The following is a 23,203-nucleotide window of genomic DNA, read 5'->3' on the forward strand; positions in this document are numbered from 1 at the left end:
CTGAAGTATTTTGGAGTATATCAAAAACCTTGAAGTATATATCCTTGTACCTAGTAATTTGACTTCTAGAATATCATCCTATTTGAATATTCAAGCATGTACACAAAAACATACTCAGCAAAAAATTCAAAATAATTTGAATATCTACCATTTGAAGTATTTGTTAAATAAATTGTGGCTCACCTAAGTATATATAAGGTAGATTTATATATAATTTTAAGAAGAACCAGGGTATGATATCCAGGTACATAAAGCAAGCTACTGAACACTTTTGTAGTATGAACCCATTTTTGAATAAAAAATGGAAAGTTTATGTATGAGCTTGTATATGCACAGAAAAGTACCTGACAGGCTGTTTTCAGAATCCTGATAGTGCTCTCTCTGTGATAGAAACAGTTCATCTTTGTTTTCTTCTCATTTTTCTGCATTTCTAAATGTTTGCAATGAATGGGAATATGTTGTTTATAGTTGGAAAGGTAAAGTTCTTAACCCTGGGGCTTATCTTATCTCTCTGAGGCAGGCTACTTCTGAATGGTGGCTGACACCAGCTGTGTAAGTTAACTAAAGAATGGTGGGGAGATGTCATAAGTGTTCGTGCTGGGCACTGTGGCTCACACTTGTAATCCCAGCATATTGGGAGGCCCAAGTGGCAGGATCACTTGAGGCCGGGAGTTTGAGACCTGCCTGGTCAACAAGTGAGACTCTGTCTCTACATAAAGTTAAAAAATTAGCTGGGTGTGGTGGTGCTCATCTGTAGTCTCAGCTACTCAGAAGCTAAGGTGGGAGGTACACTTGAACCCAGGAATTTGAGGCTGCAGTGAGCCATGATCACCTTTGCAGTTTATCCTGAGCAACAGACCAAGACCCCATCTCTTTAAAAAAAAAAAAAAGTGTTCACCTTTTAATGGAGATAAATTAATTGAACCTGTCAACTATTTTCTTTATTCGATTAGGTACTAATGCATCTGCATTTGACCAGCTTATCCTTACATTGGCATGGGATAGAGTTGACATTGCCAAAAATCATGTATTTGTTTATGGACAGCAGTGGCTGGTATGTAAATAATCTACATACACAATACAATTAAATTACACTAAGTAATAAAAAAGTATTTGCGGGAACTGTGAACTGACTTGACATTTTACTTTTCTGCCAATAGTTCGAAAATAGTTTAGCTAAGTATTTCTACACCATTCCGATCCAGTTTAGGATTTAATATATGCCTCTAGATAAAACCTTATTTTTTTATAGAGTATATAGATCTCTAAGAATCTTAGAACTGAAAGAAGCTTTGGAACTCATGCTCTGTATACAAGAGAATCCATTCTAGCATTCCCCCTGATGTTTAGACCTATTCTTTTTTTAATCTTCCTCATCCTACTAAATGGGAACAACTTCTTCCTAGTTTCTAAGATGAGAATCTTTAGTGTTTTACTTTTCTCTTTCTCATGTATTCCAATCCAATTCCATCTGTAAATCTTGTCAGATCTACTTTCAAAATACCTAAGTTTATCATCCTGGTCTAGTCTATCATCATCCTTCTTTTGTGTTATTTCAGTAGCATACTTTTTGGTTTCACTTCTCTCATACTTGCTGTCCTTTTACGAACAGGAGATGAATCACATTCCATTTACTCAGAGCATAATCCAGAGCCTTACATGCTACTACTATCCGCTTTGCTCTTTTTTATCTAACCTTGTTGGCATTCTTGCTCTTCTTTGAACATATCAAGCATGCTCCTATCTCTAGGCTTTGTACTTGCCTGTCTCTCTATCTTAACATTCTTCCCTAGATACACACGTGGGCTTAATTCCTCCTATCTTTCTGGCCTCTAACCAAATGTCTCCTCTTTGGACTTCCTCTGTCCACCCTATTTTAATAGCATCCCCCTAAACCAGCATTCTTCCCTGCTATTTTTTCCTAACTTTTGTCGCCATCTGACAAACCATATAATGTAGCTATTATTTATTGTTTGTTTGTCTTTCTCCTAGAAAGTAAACTTTCTGAGGGCAAGAATATTTTTCAGTTTTGTTTACTATTGTATTGACAGCTTGGTATGTAGTAATCACTTAAAATTTTGTTACATGTCTGAATCAATAGGAGGCTGGGCAGATTAAATGTTCATCTGTACCTTGAAGTATTACCAGCCTTTACAGAGGATGAACTAGATCCTTTTTGTCCACATAGTAAATATAAACAGCAAATTGCAGAAAAGTATGCACAGTATGATCTTAATTGTGGCAAATTCTCCTTATGAATGTACAAACATTCATGCATATCTACATGTACTGTGTAGTAACAGTACCTTTCTAAAACTGTTAACATAGGATTCGTCTTGGAGAGATGGGGGCTGGAGGAGAGAAAATTTTATTTTATACCATTTTGTAGTGTTTGATTTTTTTTTTTTAACCATGGAAGTGTATTTCCTATATAGCAATAAAAAAACAGTTTATTTAGTCACTTCTCCTCTTGCAGGACTACAGAGGAAAAAAATTAATGTTAATCATTTGTGGTGATGACTATAACCAACCTTATTTTTCCCTTGAATAATTTCACTGGATTTTGTTCTCCTCAGATGTAAAGGCTTGGATGAAGCATTTATCTTCTGTGTATATGTGGTTTGTCTGATGGATTTCTTCTGCATAATGTTACCTATTTGATTTTGTGCTTCTTGCTAAACTTAGAATTTGCAGAACAGTTATTTTTCTTTTTTCTTCTTACTTGCCAGGAGTTCAGTATGCATTGAGTGATTGAGGAAATGCTCCTTACAAAGCAGACACTTTTTTTTTTAAATGGTCTCTTTTTTCCCCTCAGATATGAAAATTAAGTTTTTGTTCTAGGGCAGTGATTATAAACACAGATAGAATGTTCTTGTTTTAAAAACAATACTTTTGTTATATCTCCTTTTATTTTACTAAAGTGAAATGTCATAATTACATAAATTAAGAATATATGTATAATGCCCTAACTGTAATAAGACAGAAAAAATGATTTATAATAAAAAATAAATATTTCAGTATACAAATGTTCAAGATTGGCAATATAAAACACATACTAAGTCAGATGCCTGCAGTTATAATGAGTGTAAATGCTGCAGTTATACATACTAATACAAGTATGTTGTTGGTAACTTAAATATCCTGGGGAACAGATAAACATCCTTTGCAAGTGTAGGACAAAGAAAGATCAAGTGGGCACTAGAATAATGTTAGAATATTACTGTTAGAATAAGTAATAACATCAGGATTATTTGTATGTGATAAGAGAAAGAAGGAAATAATCTGAAGTAAAATAGTAGTAACATGCCATGATAAACTACAGCCTATTAATGTAGAGAAAACTAATAAGTATTATTTTCTTGGAAATTGGGCCTTATTTTTAAGCATGTGAAAATATTTTCCTTGTGACAGAATTGAATATTGAAAAATGTCACAGAAAACATACCTTGTATCTTTAAATGCCATCATGTAAAAGGCATACATTTCATCAGTATATACTTAAAATAGGCCTAGGTGTGGTGGCTCATGCCTCTTAATTCCAGTACTGTGGGAGGCTGAGGTCGGAAGATCACTTGAGGCCAGGAGTTTGAGACCTGTCCCTATTTAAAAAAATAAAAGAAAAAGAAAAAAGGCAGGTACAGGGGTGCACACCTGTAGTTCTTAGCTACGCGGGAGGCTGAGGTGGGAACATCCCTTGAACCCCTGAGTTTGAGGCTGCAGTGAGCTATGATTGTGCCACTGGGTGACAGAATGAGACCCCGTCTGAAAAAATGGAAAGTATATACTGAAAATATCATGAAGACTATATCCTTGCTAGGTGATGTAAATTGAAGATAGATTGGAGAAAGAAATGGTAATACAAGTTCCTCTAGAGAAGTTGTGTAGTTGTGTGTTAAACCTCTGAAGATAGAATAAGATTGGAAAATAATGGGTAAAAAAACCAGTGGTTTTGTATTGATTTTTGCCACAAAGATGTTTTTAGTAATGTGGTACTAAATTTTTAAAAATACACAGAAATATACAAAATATTAAAAAATATACAGACTATATTAAAACAATATTAATAAAACTCAGTGAAATACCTACATTTTGTGTCTCTACTGATTTACCAGTATTTGATTTGAAAGTCTGTTGAAGTCTATAAAATAGGCTTTAATATATAAAGGACTGCTACAAATGCTGAATGATACAGATGTGTTATATTAAGCACAAATGACATAAGTTGTACTGCTGTCAAGTGATTTCTTTTCCCTAATGATGAATGATTTCTTTTAAAGTTCTGAAGAAAACTAAGTACAATCTTGCCTGACTTATCTGGTGGTTGTATTTTTGGAAAATTCATTGTAGAACAAAAACCATGATGAAATACTTAGTGTTCATTTGTAAGGCAGAATTACTGGTTTTTCACTCATGAACATCTAACAGGATAATAAAAAGTTGTGTGGGATGCGGGATAGTTTCTGAGTAGAATTCTCCAGCATATTGCTTGATTTCTGATGTCCCTTGACCCTACCCATTAAATGTTAGTAACAGCACTCAATTATTGAAATAATCCTTACCACAAAACCTTCCCTAAACACCGAGAGCATTGCTTTAAGGTATTCTTTCCCGAGATTTAATTGATGATGGATTCTGTTTTTTCCCCCATGTAACATTTATTCTCCTACAGAAGTAGTGTTTGTGGAATATTCTTTAAGAAATGTTGTTCTAGAGAGGTCTTTTAATCTATTCCCTCAACACCTAAAGTCTTACTAGCTTTTTACTGTGTTGCATCTTTCTAATTTTGTTCTAAAACTGTTGGGAACAAATTAAATATAAATCCTAAGGACTTAACATTTAAAAGTGTTTGTATAATTAGAATATGTGAACTATATACTTATTAAATTTGATACTCCTAGGTTGGATCCTTGGAACAAGCTATGCTTGATGCTCTTGTAATGGATAGAGTTGCATTTGTAAAACTTCTTATTGAAAATGGAGTAAGCATGCATAAATTCCTTACCATTCCAAGACTGGAAGAACTTTACAACACTGTAAGTCTACGTTAAAATTCTTTATTGACTACATTTTATCTTTTGGGAAATGTTACTTTACCTGAATATAGCTGTTCCTATTGATAAAACCCTTAATGTCTTCCTCGGTTATATGAAAAAATTATAGCCAGTCTTAGTATGGATTGGTTGTATTACAGTCTGGAACCCTTTCCTTGTTTTTAGAACCCATTCCCTGTCACCATACTCACATAGGGCTATTAAGCCTACCTCTCTTTCCTATCTGTCTCCCTTTCCCTCCCCTCACCCCTTTTTAAAACTATAGGATCAACTTCTTAATTATAGGGTGATTATGTTTCTTTTGACTCTGTTGTCTAATGGAGGAATTATGCATTGCTTTTTGCTCTTTTTTTACATTCATTGTTTGACCTCATGGTATACCCCTTTTAGCTTACATACTGTTTTCATTTTTTTGGTAAAGGACTCCTGAAAACTTATTATTCTTGTCACAAAGACTTACTCATTTTATTCCAAATTTTTATTATCATTAGCATTGAAGATATACTACCCTTCTTAGTGGTTTTCTGATGAATATGAATTTACTACCCAAATCCTTAACTTGATTTTCAAAGATCTTCATATATTGCCCCAGCTACTTTTCTCACTTGGCCTTTTTATTGCTCCACAAATCTGGGGGAGAGGGGAACGGCGGCAATAAGATGGTAAATGTCTACCTACTATTTACTAAAAATAAAAACTTTTTTTTTTTTTTATTAGATGGAGTCTCGCTCTGTCGCCAGGCTGGAGTGCAGTGGCGCCATCTTGGCTCTCTGCAAACTCCACCTCCCTGTTTCAAGTGATTCTCCTGCCTCAGCCTCCCAAGTAGCTGGGACTACAGGCATGTGCCACCGCACCCAGCTAATTTTTGTATTTTTAGTACAGTCGACGTTTCACCATGTTGGCCAGGATGGTCTTGGTCTCTTGACGTCATAATCTGCCCGCCTCAGTCTCCCAAAGTGCTGGGATTACAGGCATGAGCCACAGCACCCAGCCAAAAATACAAACTTTTTTTAAAAAAGCATTTGCTGTTTTCACAGTGCTGGTCTGTTTTGCTTCCAACTAATAACCCGTTTATTGAAATGTTCATTGCTTAGAACTTAGCTCAAATGCATGCCACTGGTTCCATGAAGCTTGATGTCATAGTTAAGTACAATTATTAGGTCTTTCCCTTTGGATTGTAAATTTCTTTAAAGTAGGTATTATATCTTATTTTCTCCCATTTTTTTCTTTTTTTGAGACAGAATCTCACTCTGTCGCCCAGGCTGGAGTGCAGTGGCACGATCTGGGCTCACTGCAACCTCTGCCTCCCGGGTTCAAGCAATTTTCCTGCCTCAGCCTCCTGAGTAGCTGAGATTACAGGTGTGCGCCACCATGCCCAGCTAATTTTTGTATTTTTAGTAGAAATGGGGTTTTACCATGTTGACCAGGCTGGTCTTGAACTCCCAGCTTCAGGTGATCCGCCTGCCTCAGCCTCCCAAAGTTCTGGGATTACAGGCATGAGCCACCAGGCCCAGCCTCCATTATTTTCTTTTAATAGTGCATAGCACATTTGCATTGAACTTTGTTGACATTTTACTGTCCCTAGTGGATAGATGTAAAAATTAAAAGGATTATTCATTGTGCTGTAGTAAGGTTTATCCCTGAAATATAAAGCAGTGTAAAATAATAAAAATAAACATTGATCCCATTAGCAAGGCAAGTAATTTTTAAATTATGTAACTCAAAGGTCTTAAGAAAATACTGTAGTTACTTTTAGCATCAATTATTGATGAAGTTTTAAAACATTTAAGGGCTTGCAACATGATAAAGTAGTGGTTCTCAAACTTTTTAATTTCAGGGTTCCTTTACATTAAAATTATCAAGAACTTCAGAGAGCTTTTCTAAAGAGGTTTTGTTTATGTGTGTTGGTATTTTAGAATGTAAAAATGCGAGTTTTAAAAAATATTTGTTTTTATTAAAGTAGCAATTATGTTTACTTAAAATTTCTAACCTTATCCTATGTTAACATAAATATTTGTTATTTGTATTTCTTTTTTCTTAAATTAGCACCTTCTGCCTGATACGTTTTTATTTTTATTTTTTTTTGAGACGGAGTTTTGCTCTCGTCATCCAGGCTGGAGTGCAATGGCACAATCTCAGCTCACTGCAACCTCCACGTCCCAGATTCAAGTGATTCTCCTGCCTCAGCCTCCCGAGTAGCTAGGATTAGAAATGCCCACCACCACACCCGGCTAATTTTTGTGTTTTTAGTAGTGATGAGGTTTCATCATGTTGGCCAGGCTGGTCTTGAACTCCTGATCTAAGGTGATCCACCCGCCTCGACCTGCCAAAGTGCTGGGATTACAGGCATGAGCCACCGCGCCCAGCCTGCTATGTTTTTATTTTTAAAGAAAACAGAAAAATTGCTGAGGAGAGGAAAACATTTTTGCAAATGTCTTTAAAGTCTAGCCTTATAAAAGCAGCTGGATTCTCATATTTGCTTCTGAATTTAATCTCACAATATCACACATCAGAAAGCTTCTGGAAAACTTCACCAAACACGGAGAGAATAAGAATGAAACAATACAAATACAATTTTAATATGATTAGGAAAAAAGTCTTGATCTCATGGAACTCCCAAAGGAATCATGGGGGCCTCAGGTGTCCCCAGGTCACACTTTGAGAATTACTATGTTAAAGTACATTTATTATTTACTAACAGTTTATTTTTAATGGATAAACATTTAATAGAGTAGGATAAAATAGAATTTAAAAAATTCTAAGTGCCTTTGCATATGATTATATACCGTTGGAGAAAAATGCAGTGAAATTCCCCAATACTCCCAAAATATGAGATGCTTCTTACTAACTTAGAAGAAACTCTTATTTTAAAAAGTTAACCTGTGGGGGAGAATTGGCAGAGAGTACTTAGCCCCTGAGTGGATAGACTAAATAAATATTGTTGTTGTTTTTTTTAAAATTTTTTATTTTTTGGGGGATGGAGTTTCACTCTTGTTGCCCAGGCTGGAGCACAGTGGCGTGATCTCGGCTCACCACAACCTCCGCCTCCCGGGTTCAAGCGATTCTTCTGCCTCAGCCTCCCGAGTAGGTGGGATTACAGGCATGCGCCACCACACTGGGCTAATTTTGTGTTTTTTCAGTAGAGACGGGGTTTCTCCGTGTTGGTCAGGCTGGTCTCGAACTCCCAACCTCAGGTGATCCACCCGCCTCGGCCTCCCAAAGTGCTGAGATTACAGGCTTGAGCCACCGTGCCCGGCCCTAAATAAATATTGTAAAAAGAAGACAGAGCAAAGTAAAGTATAATTTATATGCAATGTCAATTGTAGTCATCTTAGATATTATATAGAATTTGAAAGCCAGGAATAGAAAACAAAATAACTTTTTCTCCAAAGAAATAATGGTAGATGGCCGGGTGCGGTAGCTCATGCCTGTAATCCCAGCACTTTGGGAGGCTGAGGCAGGAGACCATCCTGGCTAACACAGTGAAACCCCGTCTCTACTGAAAATACAAAAAAGTTAGCAGGGCGTGGTAGCAGCGGGCACCTGTAGTCCCAGCTACTTGGGAGGCTGAGGCAGGAGAATGGCGTGAACCCAGGAGGCGGAGCTTGCAGTGAGCCGAGATTGCACCTCTGCAGTCCAGCCTGGGCGACAGAGCGAGATTCCATCTCAAAAAAAAAAAAGAAATAATGGTAGGTGCACCCAGTTAAATTTTAAAACATTTTACAAAGTAGATGTGATCGAAATAAAAAAGTAGATTGAGTTGATTACTATAATAACTTACCATATAAAATATCAATACGCGGGTGGCATTAAATCCCATTTGATAATTCTTTTAAACAATAGGATTTAAAGTATTTAGAAGTCTCTTGATTTGTGTCACCTGGAATTCATTGCATTAAATTTCAGACGGGTCAAATGACTACCTCAGGTCTTTTTGAGCCATTTACTTCCTTCTTGGTCGAGGAGAATAGATACTTGGCTATTTTTTCAAAATACAGACTGCCATCAAAATGAGATTACTAGAAAGGTAGAACTTGCGATTAGTCCACTCTAACATTATATATTAAGAGAAGTAAGATAATGGCAAAATTATGGCATATATAAATGTTAAATCAGGGATGTCCAATCTTTTGGCTTTCCTGAGCCACATTGGAAGAAGAATTGTCTTGGGCCATACATAAAATATACTAATGATAGCTGATGAGCTTAAAAAAAAAAAATTGGAAAAAAACTCAATGTTTTAGGAAAGTTTACAAATTTGTGCTGGGCCGCATTCAAAGCCTTCTTGGGCTGTATGCAGCCCGTGGGCTACAGGTTGGACAAGCTTATGTTAAAAGACTTGTTACTCAGAATATTTAAAGTCTCTATATGACTTTATTAGTGATGGAACAGAGGAACAGACATTTTAACAAGAAGAAAGGTATTGTACAGCACCATTATCAATGAAATAAATGTAAATTTAAATTTAAGGTACAGTTGTAAAGTTGCAGTGTTGACATGACTTTTATGAAACAAAAAAGAATATCATTTTAGTGATACTCTAAGATTATTTGTTTTTTGGCAGTAAACGTGACAATTCTTTGTTGTTCTACTTTATGAATAGAACTTAAGGAAATAACTCCAAAACAGTGTAATTTATATAAGGAGGTTCTCAAAAATCCTGTAAACTTTAAATTATTTTAGAAGAAAAATAATAGTTTGCTGTAACTTTTTCTCCCTAAAGAAACAAGGTCCAACTAATCCAATGCTGTTTCATCTTGTTCGAGACGTCAAACAGGTAAAAGATTATTTTTGCTTTTGAAAAATGTTATTTTAAAAAATCATTTATATTTCATCTTTTTTTTTTTTAAAGCATTTGGAAATACCAATAAAATTAGTTTACAGAACAAGATAAAATATGGGCTGAATTTGTGGTAAGAGAGGAGTAAAGAGCATAATGTATCAGAAAACAAGAAAAAAAGAGAATTTATGAAATTAAGACCACTGCCAGGCATGGGAGGCTCAAACCTGTAATCCCAGCATTTCGGCAGGTTGAGACTGGTGGATTGCTTGAGCCCAGGAGTTCGAGACCAGCCTGGGCAGCATGCTGAAATCACATCTCTACAAAAAGTTAAAAAAATTACCTGGGCATGGTGGTGCACACCTGTAGTACCAGCTACTCGGGAGGCTGAGGTGGGAGGATTGCTTGAGGCCAGGAGGTGGAGGCTGCCATGAGCCATGATCTTGCCATTGCATTCCAGCCTGGGAACAGAGTGAGACTCTGTCTTTAAAAAAAAAAAAAAAAAAAAGCTATTGAGCTTCTGGTCATCCAAGATAGAATATGATGTATAAAGCTCATTGGTTCATAAAAGAAAGACTGTTGATAGAATGTATCTTTTTTCCTCTATCTTCAGCAGAAATTTGTTCCTTAGCAAATTGTCCGAATGTAAAGGATACTGAATAAGGAAATTGAGGACAGGGTCATGATCTTAATGGCAGACTTTGCCAGTAAAAATGCTGAAAAGCTCTCTCCCCTTAAAAAAAATTGCCAGTAGAAATACTGAAAAGCTCTCTCCCCTTAAAAAAAAAATGTAGTGTTTCTACTCAGCCATACAAAAGAATGAAATCATGTCCTTTGTGGCAATGTGAATGGAACTAGAGGTTCATTATCCTAAGTGAAATAACTTAGTCAAATACCACGTTTTCACTTATAAGTTGGAGCTAAACAATGGGTACCTGTGGACATAGAGTGGAATGATAGACACTGGAGACTTAACAAAAGGTGGGAGGTTGGGTTGGGGGGTGAGGGTTGAACAATTTACCTGTGGGTACACTATTCTCCATTCAGGTAATAGGTACACTGAAAGCCTAGTCTTCACCACTACATAACACATGCATGTAAGAAATCTATACTTGTAACCCTAAATATATATAAATCGCTTTAACATTTTTAAAAGTAAAACAAAATCTAGTATTGGTAGTGATGAATGTATAACACTCTCATGATCTCAGGCTGTTCTGTGGCCACTAAATTGATGTACCCTTATTCCTCTTCTCTCCTATCAGGATTGTTTGTGAACTAAAAGTTTTAAACATTTATCACCACTTTTATAGCCATTTATATTGGTGTTCAATACAGTTTTGTTTTCCTTGATAAAATAGTATTTATATTTATTTGGTTAAAATATCTTCTAAGTTTCTAAACTTAAATTTTGTTTAGAATTATTTATTTCAGCTTTTATTTGCTACTTAATATGAGTGCATTATTAAACACATCGAAGGCCAGGCCTGGTGGCTCATACCCGTAATACCAGCACTTTGGTAGTCTGAGGTGGGAGGATCGCCAGAGAGAAAGTGTTCGAGACCAGCCTGGGCAACAAAGCGAGACCTTGTCTCTACAAAAAAATTAAAAATTAGCCTGGCATGTTGTCACCTGCCTGTAAGTCCCAAATGATTGGTGGGGGTGTGGGGGGCACTGAGGGAGGATCACTTGAGCCCGCAGTGAGCTGTCATTGAGCCACTGTACTCCAGTCTGGGTACACATCAAGGCCCTGTCTTAAAAGAATGACATTAGAAATGTCATTTTTAACAGCCTTGAGGATGTTTTTTAAAAATGTCATTTTCTGTTTTCATTTTCATTATTTTGTAACTGATTTAATACTAAACTATCCCATAGGAAGAACCGAGACATTTTATATTAAAAAAATTTTTTTTTGGAAATGAAGTTTTGCCCTTTCTTGCCCAGGCTGGAGTACGGTGGCGCGATCTCGGCTCACTGCAACCTCCGTCTCCCGGGTTCAAGTGATTCTCCTGCCTCAGCCTCTTGAATAGCTAGGATTGCAGGTGTCTGCCACCACGCCTGGCTGATTTTGTTTTTTTTGAGATGGAGTCTTGGTCTGTTGCCCAGGTTGGAGTGCAATGGCACGATCTTGGTTCACTGCACCCACTGCCTCTCAGGTTCAAGCAGTTCTCCTATCAGCCTCCCAAGTAGCTGGCACTACAGGTGCGTGCCACCACACCCGGCTTATTTATTTATTTATTATTGTTATTATTTTTTTTGTAGAGATGGGGTTTCATCATGTTGGCCAGGCTGGTCTCGAACCCCTGACCTCAGGTGATCCACCCACCTCGGCCTCCCAAACTGCTGGGATTACAGGTGTGAGCCATTACGCCCAGCCCACATGTGCTTTTCTTTATAGCTTTATTGAAAGTATTTCACAAATTACAAAATTCGTTCATTTAAAGTGTATATTGGCCAGGCGTGGTGGCTTGAGGTCAGGAGTTCAAGAACAGCCTAGCCAAAATAGTGAAACCTTGTCTCTACTAAAAATACAAAAATTAGCCAGGCGTGGTGGCATGTGCCTGTAGTCCCAGCTACTCAGGAGGCTGAGGCAGAAGAATTGCTTGAACCTGGGAAGCGGAGGTTGCTGCAAGCTGAGATTGTGCCATTGCACTCCAGCCTGGACAACACAGCAAGATCCTTTGTCTCAAAAAAAAAAAAAAAGCATACTTTTTTGACTTATTCACAGAGTTGTGCAACCATTGCCACAGTCTAACTTTAGAGCATTTATAATACTTCGAAAAGTTACCCTGTACCCTTTAGCGGTCACTCCTCATTTCTTCTCCTTCTCTACTCCCCACTTCCATCCCCCTCCTAGGATAACTATTAATCTAATGATTTGCCTATTCTGGTCATTTCACATCAGTTTGATTTGGTCTTTTTAAATAATTAAAATTTCCTCTCCTTCCCCTAGAAATCTTAAGTAATGGGGGAGACCTTAAGACCATGTTTCTAAGAATTATGGTAGTTAAAAGTTTGGAAACAAATCTGAGAATTTGTATACATTGTTGTTACATTGGTGGCTATGATAATAAGCCCTATTTTTTGATTTCTGTAAGTGATAAATCCTGAAGTAAAGGCAGTAATTGAATATTTTGATTCACATTGGTAAAGAGTTTTATGGCTTAGTATAGTTTGAGAACTTGATCGTCATGATATTTGATAGATAATTCACATTATTTTACCTAATTTAAATATTTCTTATTCAAGTGAGTTCATATAATGGCATTTGTCATTTTTAATAAATAATATTGACAAGTATCATAGGTGACATTCTCAATCAGAATATTTTGAGGCTGCTTGAGTTAAAACCAAAAATCATGTATTCAAGATGGAAATATGTATTTTGATTTATTTTCAAATTAGATATTTAAAGGATATAGCTATCTAGAAATTAGAAATTTCACAGATGAAAACAAGATTTTATTTATTTATTTATTTATTTATTTTTGAGACGGAGTTTCGCCTTTGTTGCCCATAGTAGAGTGCAATGATGCGATCTTGGCTCACTGCAGCCTTCGCATCCTGGGTTCAAGCAATTTTTCTGCTTCAGCCTCCTGAGTAGCTGGGATTACATGTGCCCTGCACCACACCTAGCTAATTTTTGTATTTTTAGTAGAGATGGGGATTCACCATGTTGGCCAGGATGATCTCAAACTCCTGACCTCAGGTGATCCACCCCCTCAGCCTCCCAAAGTGCTAGGATTACAGGCGTGAGCCACCGTGCCCAGTGAAACCAAGATAGTAAAAATACAGACATTAAAAAAAAAAAAAAAAAAGTTCATGACATTATAATCAGGGAAATAAAAAAAATGGTAATGGTAGGAGGGCAGAATTAGTTAATAAATACAAATTATCTGATGATTAAATCCCTTTAAGATTATTTAATGAAATTAACCAGTTTTTAAATTTTTAAACAGGCCATCTTTCCAAACTCACAAATGGTGTATGTTTCAAAAGTGCATTTGTAAATTGCCATGGGAAAATGAAATCTTAGCTTTAAACAATGTTGCAAGTGATAGTTAATTCCTAGACAACACTATAAAAACCTATAATATCGCCAGTATAATTTTGGTTAAAAAATATTTACATGTATTTCTGGGCCAGTCTGGAAATATAACACAGCATTATTTTTGCCAAAAAATGCAATTTTTTATGTATATCACAATGAAAATGGAATAGTTGGCCAATTAGCATTTCCATTGTCTCTTTTTTTTTTTTTTTTTTTTGAGACAGAGTCTTGCTCTTGTATTTTTCGTAGAGACCGGGTCTCTCCATGTTGGCCAGGCTGGTCTGGAACTCCCGACCTCAGGTGATCCGCCTGCCTCAGCCTCCCAAAGTGCTGGGATTATAGGCCTGAGCCACTGCACCCAGCCTCCATCTTATGTGTGAAGTATTGGGGCAATAGAGAGATGAAATTGTTATCTTCCTGCTTTAGGTCATACTCCTGTCTCAAGGCACACCTTTGAGACCTCAGAACTTCAGAATCCCATATTTTTACAGAACAAATAGAGAAACAAACATCTCCTTCTGTAAAGATAGCTGCTGGCAACCCTTGCTGCTGCTGCTGCTGCTGCTTTTTTTGTTGTTTGTTTGAGACCAAGTCTTGCTCTGTCTCCCAGGCTGGAGTGCAGTGGCACAATATTGGCTCACTGCAACTTCCGCCTCCCGAGTTCAAGCGATTCTCCTGCCTCAGCCTCCTGAGTAGCTGGAACTGCAGACACGTGCTAGCTTGCCTGGCCAATGTTTTTGTAGTTTTAGTAGAGACGGGGTTTCATCATGTTGGTCAGGCTGATCTCGAACTCCTGACCTCAGGTAATTCACCCACCTTGGCCTCCCAGAGTGTTGGGATTACAGGCGTGAGCCACTGCACCTGACCCTTGCTGCTTATACAAAGTAAACATTTGTCATTTTGGAGAGTAGGCCTGTTCCTAGGCAGGGCATGGCAATATTGAGAGATGCTATCTGATCTATTTAAAACATGTTTTGTTTCTAGGGAAATCTTCCTCCAGGATATAAGATCACTCTAATTGATATAGGACTTGTTATTGAATATCTCATGGGAGGAACCTACAGATGCACCTATACTAGGAAACGTTTTCGATTAATATATAATAGTCTTGGTGGAAATAATCGGGTATGTAAAATTTGGGGGGAAATCCATATATGTGCTTTAACATTAAATGCACTTTAAATGTTAAGAATTAACATTAGAATGGAGAAAGTAACACTGTCATAAAATTGAAGATTTTCAACTAAGAGTAATTAGAAATATTTTGTCATGAAAATCCTAAACCAGTCATACTTTGTTTATACATAAACACATTTGCACACGTATATAAATTGATTCTTGAATTTTTATAACATGTCAGCATGTTTAAATCTGTAAAAGCTAATAAGAGCTCATTTTCAGAGGTCTGGCCGAAATACCTCCAGCAGCACTCCTCAGTTGCGAAAGAGTCATGAATCTTTTGGCAATAGGGCAGATAAAAAGGAAAAAATGAGGCATAACCATTTCATTAAGACAGCACAGCCCTACCGACCAAAGGTAAATTTATTTAAATATTATTCTTTCTGGGTTTTTATTTTCTTCTTTCTAAATTACTTAGTATTATTAAACAAAAAAACCTAATTGGATTTAGTAAGAATTACCTTTCATTTTTGGGTATGTCTTAGAATTGTCATTTTCTCATACACAGAGATATTAATTATAAGTTAATGATTCTGTTACTTTTTTTTTTTTTTTGAGATGGAGTCTTGCTCTGTCACCAGGCTGGAGTGCCTTGGTTCAATCTTGGCTCACTGCAACCTCCGCCTCCCGAGTTCAAGTGATTCTCCTGCCTCAGCTTCCCAAGTAGCTGGCACTACAGGCACCCGCCACCACACCGGCTAATTTTTTGTATTTTTGGTAGAGATGGGGTTTCACCATGTTGGCCAGGATGGTCTTGATCTCTTGACCTTGTGATCCACCCGCCTCAGCCTCCCAAAGTGCTAGGATTACAGGCATGAGCCACTGCACCCAGCCTACATTTTCATATTTAGCTATGATGATAACCAAATTAAAATGTTTTAATAAATGGTTACCTGACTCCTTTCATTCCAGTTATACTTGATTAAGAACATGTATGACAAAAATGTTATCTAACCCTTTATTAAAATTATGTTCTATTAGAATATTAGTTGAAATATTTAGGCCCTTAAATTTTGGGAAATGTTTATTGCAAAGACATTTCTGTTAAAATAACATTTTCATAAAATGAATTATGAGCTATAATAAAAATCCAGTTTATAAAATTTATGCTATTATGTGCAGTTTTATGGAGCTGAATAATGTAAAGGATATTTTACTAAAATTTTCAGTGACATAAATTTCATATGGCCTTATTATAATGATCTTTATAACTTTATTTTCCCTGGAAGATTGATACAGTTGTGGAAGAAGGAAAGAAGAAAAGAACCAAAGATGAAATTGTAGACATTGATGATCCAGAAACCAAGCGCTTTCCTTATCCACTTAATGAACTTTTAATTTGGGCTTGCCTTATGAAGAGGCAGGTCATGGCCCGTTTTTTATGGCAACATGGTGAAGAATCAATGGCTAAAGCATTAGTTGCCTGTAAGATCTATCGTTCAATGGCATATGAAGCAAAGCAGAGTGACCTGGTAGATGATACTTCAGAAGAACTGAAACAGTATTCCAAGTAAGTGATATTTTATTATTTGAAAACATTTTTTTTTTTTTTTTTTGAGACGGAGTCTCGCTCTGTTGCCCAGGCTGGAGTGCAGTGGCCGGATCTCCCCTCACTGCAAGCTCCGCCTCCCGGGTTTACGCCATTCTCCTGCCTCAGCCTCCTGAGTAGCTGGGACTACAGGCACCCGCCACCTCGCCCGGCTAGTTTTTTGTATTTTTTAGTAGAGACGGGGTTTCACCATGTTCGCCAGGATGGTCTTGATCTCCTGACCTCGTGATCCACCCATCTTGGCCTCCCAAAGTGCTGGGATTACAGGCTTGAGCCACTGCGCCCAGCCTATTTGAAAACATTTTAAAAATTCAAAGTAGATATTGTTTGAGTGGCTGTTACAGTGCCACGTACTTAACGGTGATGTATTTATATGTATAATCTTACTGGTACAATTGACAGAAAATTATTGAAGTGTATATATTTTTTAATTCAGAAAGAAACTTTCTGCCTCTATGAAAAAGAGGTTATTATATTTACAACCCAAGAATTAAATATTTCAGCAAGAAAGAAGAAATGCAGCTTGGGCAACATAGGCAGACCCCGTCTCTACATGAAATTTAAAAATTAGCTGGGTGTGGTGGCACTTGTCTGTGGTCCCAGCTACTCAGGAGGCTGAGGATCACTTGAGCCTGGGAGATTGAGACTGCAGTGAGCTGTGATCATGCCACTGCACTCCAGCCTGGGTGACAGGGTAGACCCTATCTCAAAAGAAAGAAGAAATGCCAGAAGTCATTTTAATTTTTGCAAATAGTAGCAATTGGATTAGAAAGTTCCATTTGAATTGGTAAGGAAAGGGCGGAAGTGAGGTTGGAGCTGTGTTATAAGAAAATAGACTGAATTCAACTGGGAGGCACTTCAGAAACTAGAAGTACATACATAGAATAACGACATAGTTCATAAAAATTTACAGTTTACTTGGGGGGGGCAGTATTGAAATATTAAACTGGAAATGTAGTTTGTAGAAGTTTTCTAATATATACTAAGACCTCCCGCTTCCCAAGTGGGGTCTTTAGAGGACAGTGACCAACTGTTACTGAAAATAACTCTTAACAGGGATCCTATGGTTACTTAGTGGAACTTCAAAATTCAGATGTTTCTCATAATTAGGTTAGTCCCTAGTCACATTGTTCTTCCTCTTTACCAGGTACCAACTGTTTTCTGTGTTTGAAATACTGCATAAACTTTTTTGAACAGAGCATTGTAGCATTGTCAGTTTTGATTGCCTTCGAGATTATAGTTTGATTTCTAGGACTGGGAGAAAGTGCTCTGGATTCACCTTTTCAGTCTTGTACATAATGCGACATATTTTAATATTTTGTGAATAGATGTAGATGTCTGAAAACAGTTATGGTTTTAATGCCTCATAATTCTGTAAGTGTGTGTGAGAATATTAAAAGGTAGAAAGTGTTAATGTATATAAGAATAGTGGCTTAAAATTGCAGTTTGTTAATCTGAGTATATTTTGGCTTTTATCTTTTTATAGTGATTTTGGTCAGTTGGCCGTTGAATTATTAGAACAGTCCTTCAGACAAGATGAAACCATGGCTATGAAATTGCTCACTTATGAACTGAAGAACTGGAGTAATTCAACCTGCCTTAAGTTAGCAGTTTCTTCAAGACTTAGACCTTTTGTAGCCCACACCTGTACACAAATGTTGTTATCTGATATGTGGATGGGAAGGCTGAATATGAGGAAAAATTCCTGGTACAAGGTATACTTTAGAAATAATTTGATATAAAGTGTATGATAAGATAAAAAGAACAGAGGAATTAGTCTAAATGTGTAGTAAAATGCCTTGATGTGTGAGGGTAATGGTGGGGGTTATAGAGGGAGCAAGAAGGATGATTGGCATTTCATCCCAAGTGGTATAATGGGCTTCTTTTTTCCTCCTCTTCTTTACTTTTGAATCCTTTTCAGGTGTGTATAATGATTATGGCCTCTTTTTGAGCTAGAAGGGGAACAAATGGGAAATACTGGAGATTATGGCCCTGAGCAGCCTTGAAAAAAGTTACTACTTTATGAAAGGATTATTCCCAAATTCTGAAATTCAAGACCTATCTACTAATTTAATAATCTGTTACTTTTAAGTTACTTAAAGTATATTGAATGAGTATATTCATATACCCAGGTTATACTTATAGATAAGTATATACATGTGGCCCGTTTATATCTTTAAAAATTTGGGTAAAATGACATGTACTTCAGGTTTTGTCATGGTGATACATACTGCTTTTAACTTTGCTTTTTGTTCTCTTACATCTTTTTAAATAAGGTGCAGAAATGTAGGAGTCAGAAATCAGGCAGTTTTAACCACAGGCCACTGAATAACCAACAGAAACCCTGTTACGCAATTACAATTTCTTCATGCTTTGGGATTTTGCAAGTAATAAGTAAAATTTTAGAAATAAACCTTTTTGTTTATAGAGGCACAAGCTGAGTAATCATGTTATGACATGGAACACTTGCAAAGAGATTTAGGATAAAATTAAGGACATAGCACCTTTATAAGGTTTGAATTTTGTGTAAAGAAAATGTGTTTTCTGAACAAATTGTAATCTGATTTTATTTAAAGGACAAGTCTATAATAATTATTAAATCTATCCTATACCCTTATTATCATAATAATCAAATGTTTTGTTACTCTTCAAAACTTGGGCCTCTTTAAATACAACATGTAAGTAAAAAATGAATTTTTTGTTTTTTTCTCTCCACTACTGGGGCAAAATGGCTAATCATCATAAGATATTTAATATCTTTTATTTTTCTTTATTATATTCTTGAAGGTCATTAATTTTAAAATGCAAAATTATGTTTCTAAAAATTTAGGTCATACTAAGCATTTTAGTTCCACCTGCCATATTACTGCTAGAATATAAAACTAAGGCTGAAATGTCCCATATCCCACAATCTCAAGATGCTCATCAGATGACAATGGATGACAGCGAAAACAACTTTCAGAACATAACAGAAGAGATCCCCATGGTAAGCAGGAAAACATTTTAAAGTAAACAGAAATTTGTTCTGAATAATTGTACAAAAAAAATTTTTTTTAATTTTAGGAAGTGTTTAAAGAAGTACGGATTTTGGATAGTAATGAAGGAAAGAATGAGATGGAGATACAAATAAAATCAAAAAAGCTTCCAATCACACGAAAGTTTTATGCCTTTTATCATGCACCAATTGTAAAATTCTGGTTTAACACGGTATGTTTTTAAATTACACGAGCATAATGTTTTTAAGAGATAGGCTTTGGGGGGGACCACTGGTTCAGAATCCATACTAATCTTGATATAACTTAGATCACTGAAAAGGCATTTCACATTTAAAAGAGTGATACATTTGCCTTAGTTTCATTTAAATTGTCATCTAGAGTGATAAACACTAACAAATTTCAGTTCTAATTGGAACCAAAAATATACTTAACAAATATGTGATAACCATTGGCCTTTGTAAGTTGGTAGCAAATACTAATCAACTAGTAAAATTAATGATAAAAGATGGACCGGCCGGGCGCGGTGGCTCAAGCCTGTAATCCCAGCACTTTGGGAGGCCGAGACGGGCGGATCACGAGGTCAGGAGATCGAGACCATCCTGGCGAACACGGTGAAACCCCGTCTCTACTAAAAAAATACAAAAAACTAGCCGGGCGAGGTGGCGGGCGCCTGTAGTCCCAGCTACACAGGAGGCTGAGGCAGGAGAATGGCGTAAACCCGGGAGGCGGAGCTTGCAGTGAGCTGAGATCCGGCCACTGCGCTCCAGCCCCGGCGACAGAGCGAGACTCCGTCTCAAAAAAAAAAAAAAAAAAAAAAAAAAAAAGATGGACCAAAAGAGATTCTGATACTTTTTTTTTTTGTATTATAAAAGTTTTTTTTGTATTATAAAATTTTTTTGTCTTATAAAATTTTTTGTATTATAATTTTATAATACATAAAAGTCTGAAATAAACCTGTTGGCAGTGTTAACTGATGATGATGAAAAGTAATCCAGATCATTTATATGGTTTTATTTATCTGTGGCTTATTTCTTTAATCGTATTAAAGTGTATGCTTGATTACCTTCCATATAATTGGCTTTTCTCTTGCTTTATGGAAAAATTGATTTGACAGCAGATAAAGAGCATATGTCCATACAAGGATGGACTCATCTGTTATTTTGGTTGAAATGTAGGTGTTTATGTGTTTTGGTTGTTTTGTGTGGAGAATGAGCACTAGGAAATATTAGTTGGCTATCTTGCTGGTGCTGCTTTTCCTAGTGATGGACCAACCTGAAGGAACAGGTGATACAGTAAATGAGATTAGCCCCTACTTTTAACCAGGGACTGAGTAAATGAGTTCTTAACTCGTCTTCATCGGAAAATTCTTAATTAAGATGTTTTTAACTTTGTTGTTTGGAGATTTTTTCATTTTCATCAATAAGAATCTGTTTCTTTGGCGATTACTTTTTCACCCAAATGTGACCATTAACATTTCCTTACATCTCTATGTGAAAATGTTCTTGTTCCTTCCTATTCAGAGGCTGAAATTGCAAATATCAGTTATCTGATCTAATCTCCAAATTCTGTCTCCACTAATGAAAATAGGGCAGTTTTCTTACATTTGCATTCATGTGAATGGCTACGTTAAAATAGCCAGTATGGGTGACTACAGGAATTTCTCTTTTCTTTCTTTACTGCAGTTTACTTCCCTAGCCTGTTATAGATAATCAAATCAAGGATATGACCTACTCTAGGACTGATGGAGACAAGATAGAGATGAGAGGATTGTTACCCATAATTTTTCAAGGGTCAATAAGTGTGGGTTTTCCTCTGAAATGAAATAAAGACTCACATGTTTTTAAACATAAACTTTATCACCTCTCTATAACCTATTTTGTAAAGAGTGTCAAAGGTGGGCTGTTTCTGTACCTGGGGCAAAGCCTTTTCACATCTTTCCCACTTTTTGGGGTTCAACTTTAGTGCCTGGGAGCTAAGAAAATACCAATTGTCTATCTGTCTTGTCTTTTCTCTTTTCTTTTCTTTCTCCTTTTTTTTTTTTTTTTTTTTTTTTTTTGACAGAGTCTCGCTCTGTTGCCCGGGCTGGAGTACAATGGCATGATCTCAGCTCACTGCAACCTCCACCTCCCAGGTTTAAGCAATTCTTGTGCCTCAGCCTCCCGAGTAGCTAGGATTGCAGGCATGCACCATGATGTCTGGCTACTTTTTTTTTTTCTTCAGTAGAGACGGGGTTTCACCTCTTGGCCAGGCAAGTCTCAAACCCCTAACCTTAGGTGATCCACCTGCCTTGGCTTCCCAAAGTTCTGGGATTATATGTGTGAGCCACCACACCCTGCCTCAGTTGTCTTTCTTAGGAATACTGTTTGGTTGGGGGAGGAAGGAGGCAGGAAATATGTGTTCCTTGATGATTATGGTGGTGAAATTCTGCAGTAATTTGAATATATGATGATACTGTAGGTGTGAGTTAAGCAGAATTGTGTGGCATATGCTGAGAACATAAACCTGATTACAAAATCCTTTCTATGGGATGTTCTAAAGGTTGACTGAGTTGTAGAACAACACGTTTATACTCTGAGGACCATTTATACTCCAGTAAATGCAATGTCTGTGCTGAAAAAGAGATATTTCTAAAACTATTTTAATAAGGGAAACCAGGGGATAATTCACAAAGGTTCATTTAATGTCTATTTTTGTGTGTGGTTGAAAATGTTCATAATTAAGAGATTTATTTTGTAACCAGTGTTTATATAACCTTTACTTTTTCATTAGTTGGCATATTTAGGATTTCTGATGCTTTATACATTTGTGGTTCTTGTACAAATGGAACAATTACCTTCAGTTCAAGAATGGATTGTTATTGCGTATATTTTTACTTATGCCATTGAGAAAGTCCGTGAGGTATGTCTTTAATTTTTCCTACCAATAATTTACTGTATACATGGAAGATTTTCTGTTTTGTTTTGGGTATATACGTGGGTGGGTATGTGTGTGTTTATGTGTGTGATGAGATTGTAGAAGTGTAGAACCTGTGTAATTTTACTGTTCCCAAAATAATGGCAAAAGAATGGCAAAAGAATAGAGAATTAGTGAGTATGCTGTATACTTTGTTGCCATTACAAATACAATGATTTGTGTCAGAAATGTAGCCTATAAAAATGTAGCCTATATTTTGTTTGTTTTATTTCCTGAATGTTCACATTTGCTCTCTGTCACTCTTCAAAAAGTATTAAATATACTTGGCTAAATGACTTTTATTTTACCTGCCTGATTTAGCCAATTAGGTAGGTAAGTTATAAATAGGTCTTTAGGCCAGGCACAGTGGCTCACACCTGTAATCCCAGCACTTTGGGAGGCTGAAGCGGGCAGATCACTCGAGGTCAGGTGTTCGAGACCAGTCTGGCCAACAGGATGAAACCCCATCTCTACTAAAAATACAAAAATTAGCTGGGCATGGTGGCAGCCACCTGTAATCCCAGCTACTTGGGAGACTGAGGCAGGAGAATCACTTGAACCCGGGAGGCAGAGGTTGCAGTGAACTGAGGTTGCACCACTGCACTCCAGCCTGGGCGAAAGAGTGAGACTCTATCTCAAAATAAA

General features: G+C 36.7%; 1 protein-coding gene across 2 annotated transcripts in view; it reads left to right on the forward strand.

Moving 5' to 3' along the window:
* The window catches only part of LOC105490436 (transient receptor potential cation channel subfamily M member 7), a 118,497-nt gene that overhangs the window by 51,542 nt on the left and 43,752 nt on the right, over positions 1-23,203 (forward strand). For both annotated transcript variants that reach the window (XM_011756046.2, XM_071066858.1), the window contains exons 11-20: positions 954-1,054; positions 4,899-5,033; positions 9,775-9,828; positions 14,867-15,007; positions 15,284-15,418; positions 16,291-16,571; positions 18,097-18,325; positions 19,441-19,596; positions 19,674-19,817; positions 22,376-22,504. In XM_011756046.2, the coding sequence (XP_011754348.2) occupies positions 954-1,054; positions 4,899-5,033; positions 9,775-9,828; positions 14,867-15,007; positions 15,284-15,418; positions 16,291-16,571; positions 18,097-18,325; positions 19,441-19,596; positions 19,674-19,817; positions 22,376-22,504 (1,505 nt within the window). The remainder of the gene's footprint in view (positions 1-953; positions 1,055-4,898; positions 5,034-9,774; positions 9,829-14,866; positions 15,008-15,283; positions 15,419-16,290; positions 16,572-18,096; positions 18,326-19,440; positions 19,597-19,673; positions 19,818-22,375; positions 22,505-23,203) is intronic.

The sequence above is a fragment of the Macaca nemestrina genome, chromosome 7, assembly GCF_043159975.1.
Source record: "Macaca nemestrina isolate mMacNem1 chromosome 7, mMacNem.hap1, whole genome shotgun sequence".
Taxonomy (NCBI): domain Eukaryota; kingdom Metazoa; phylum Chordata; class Mammalia; order Primates; family Cercopithecidae; genus Macaca; species Macaca nemestrina.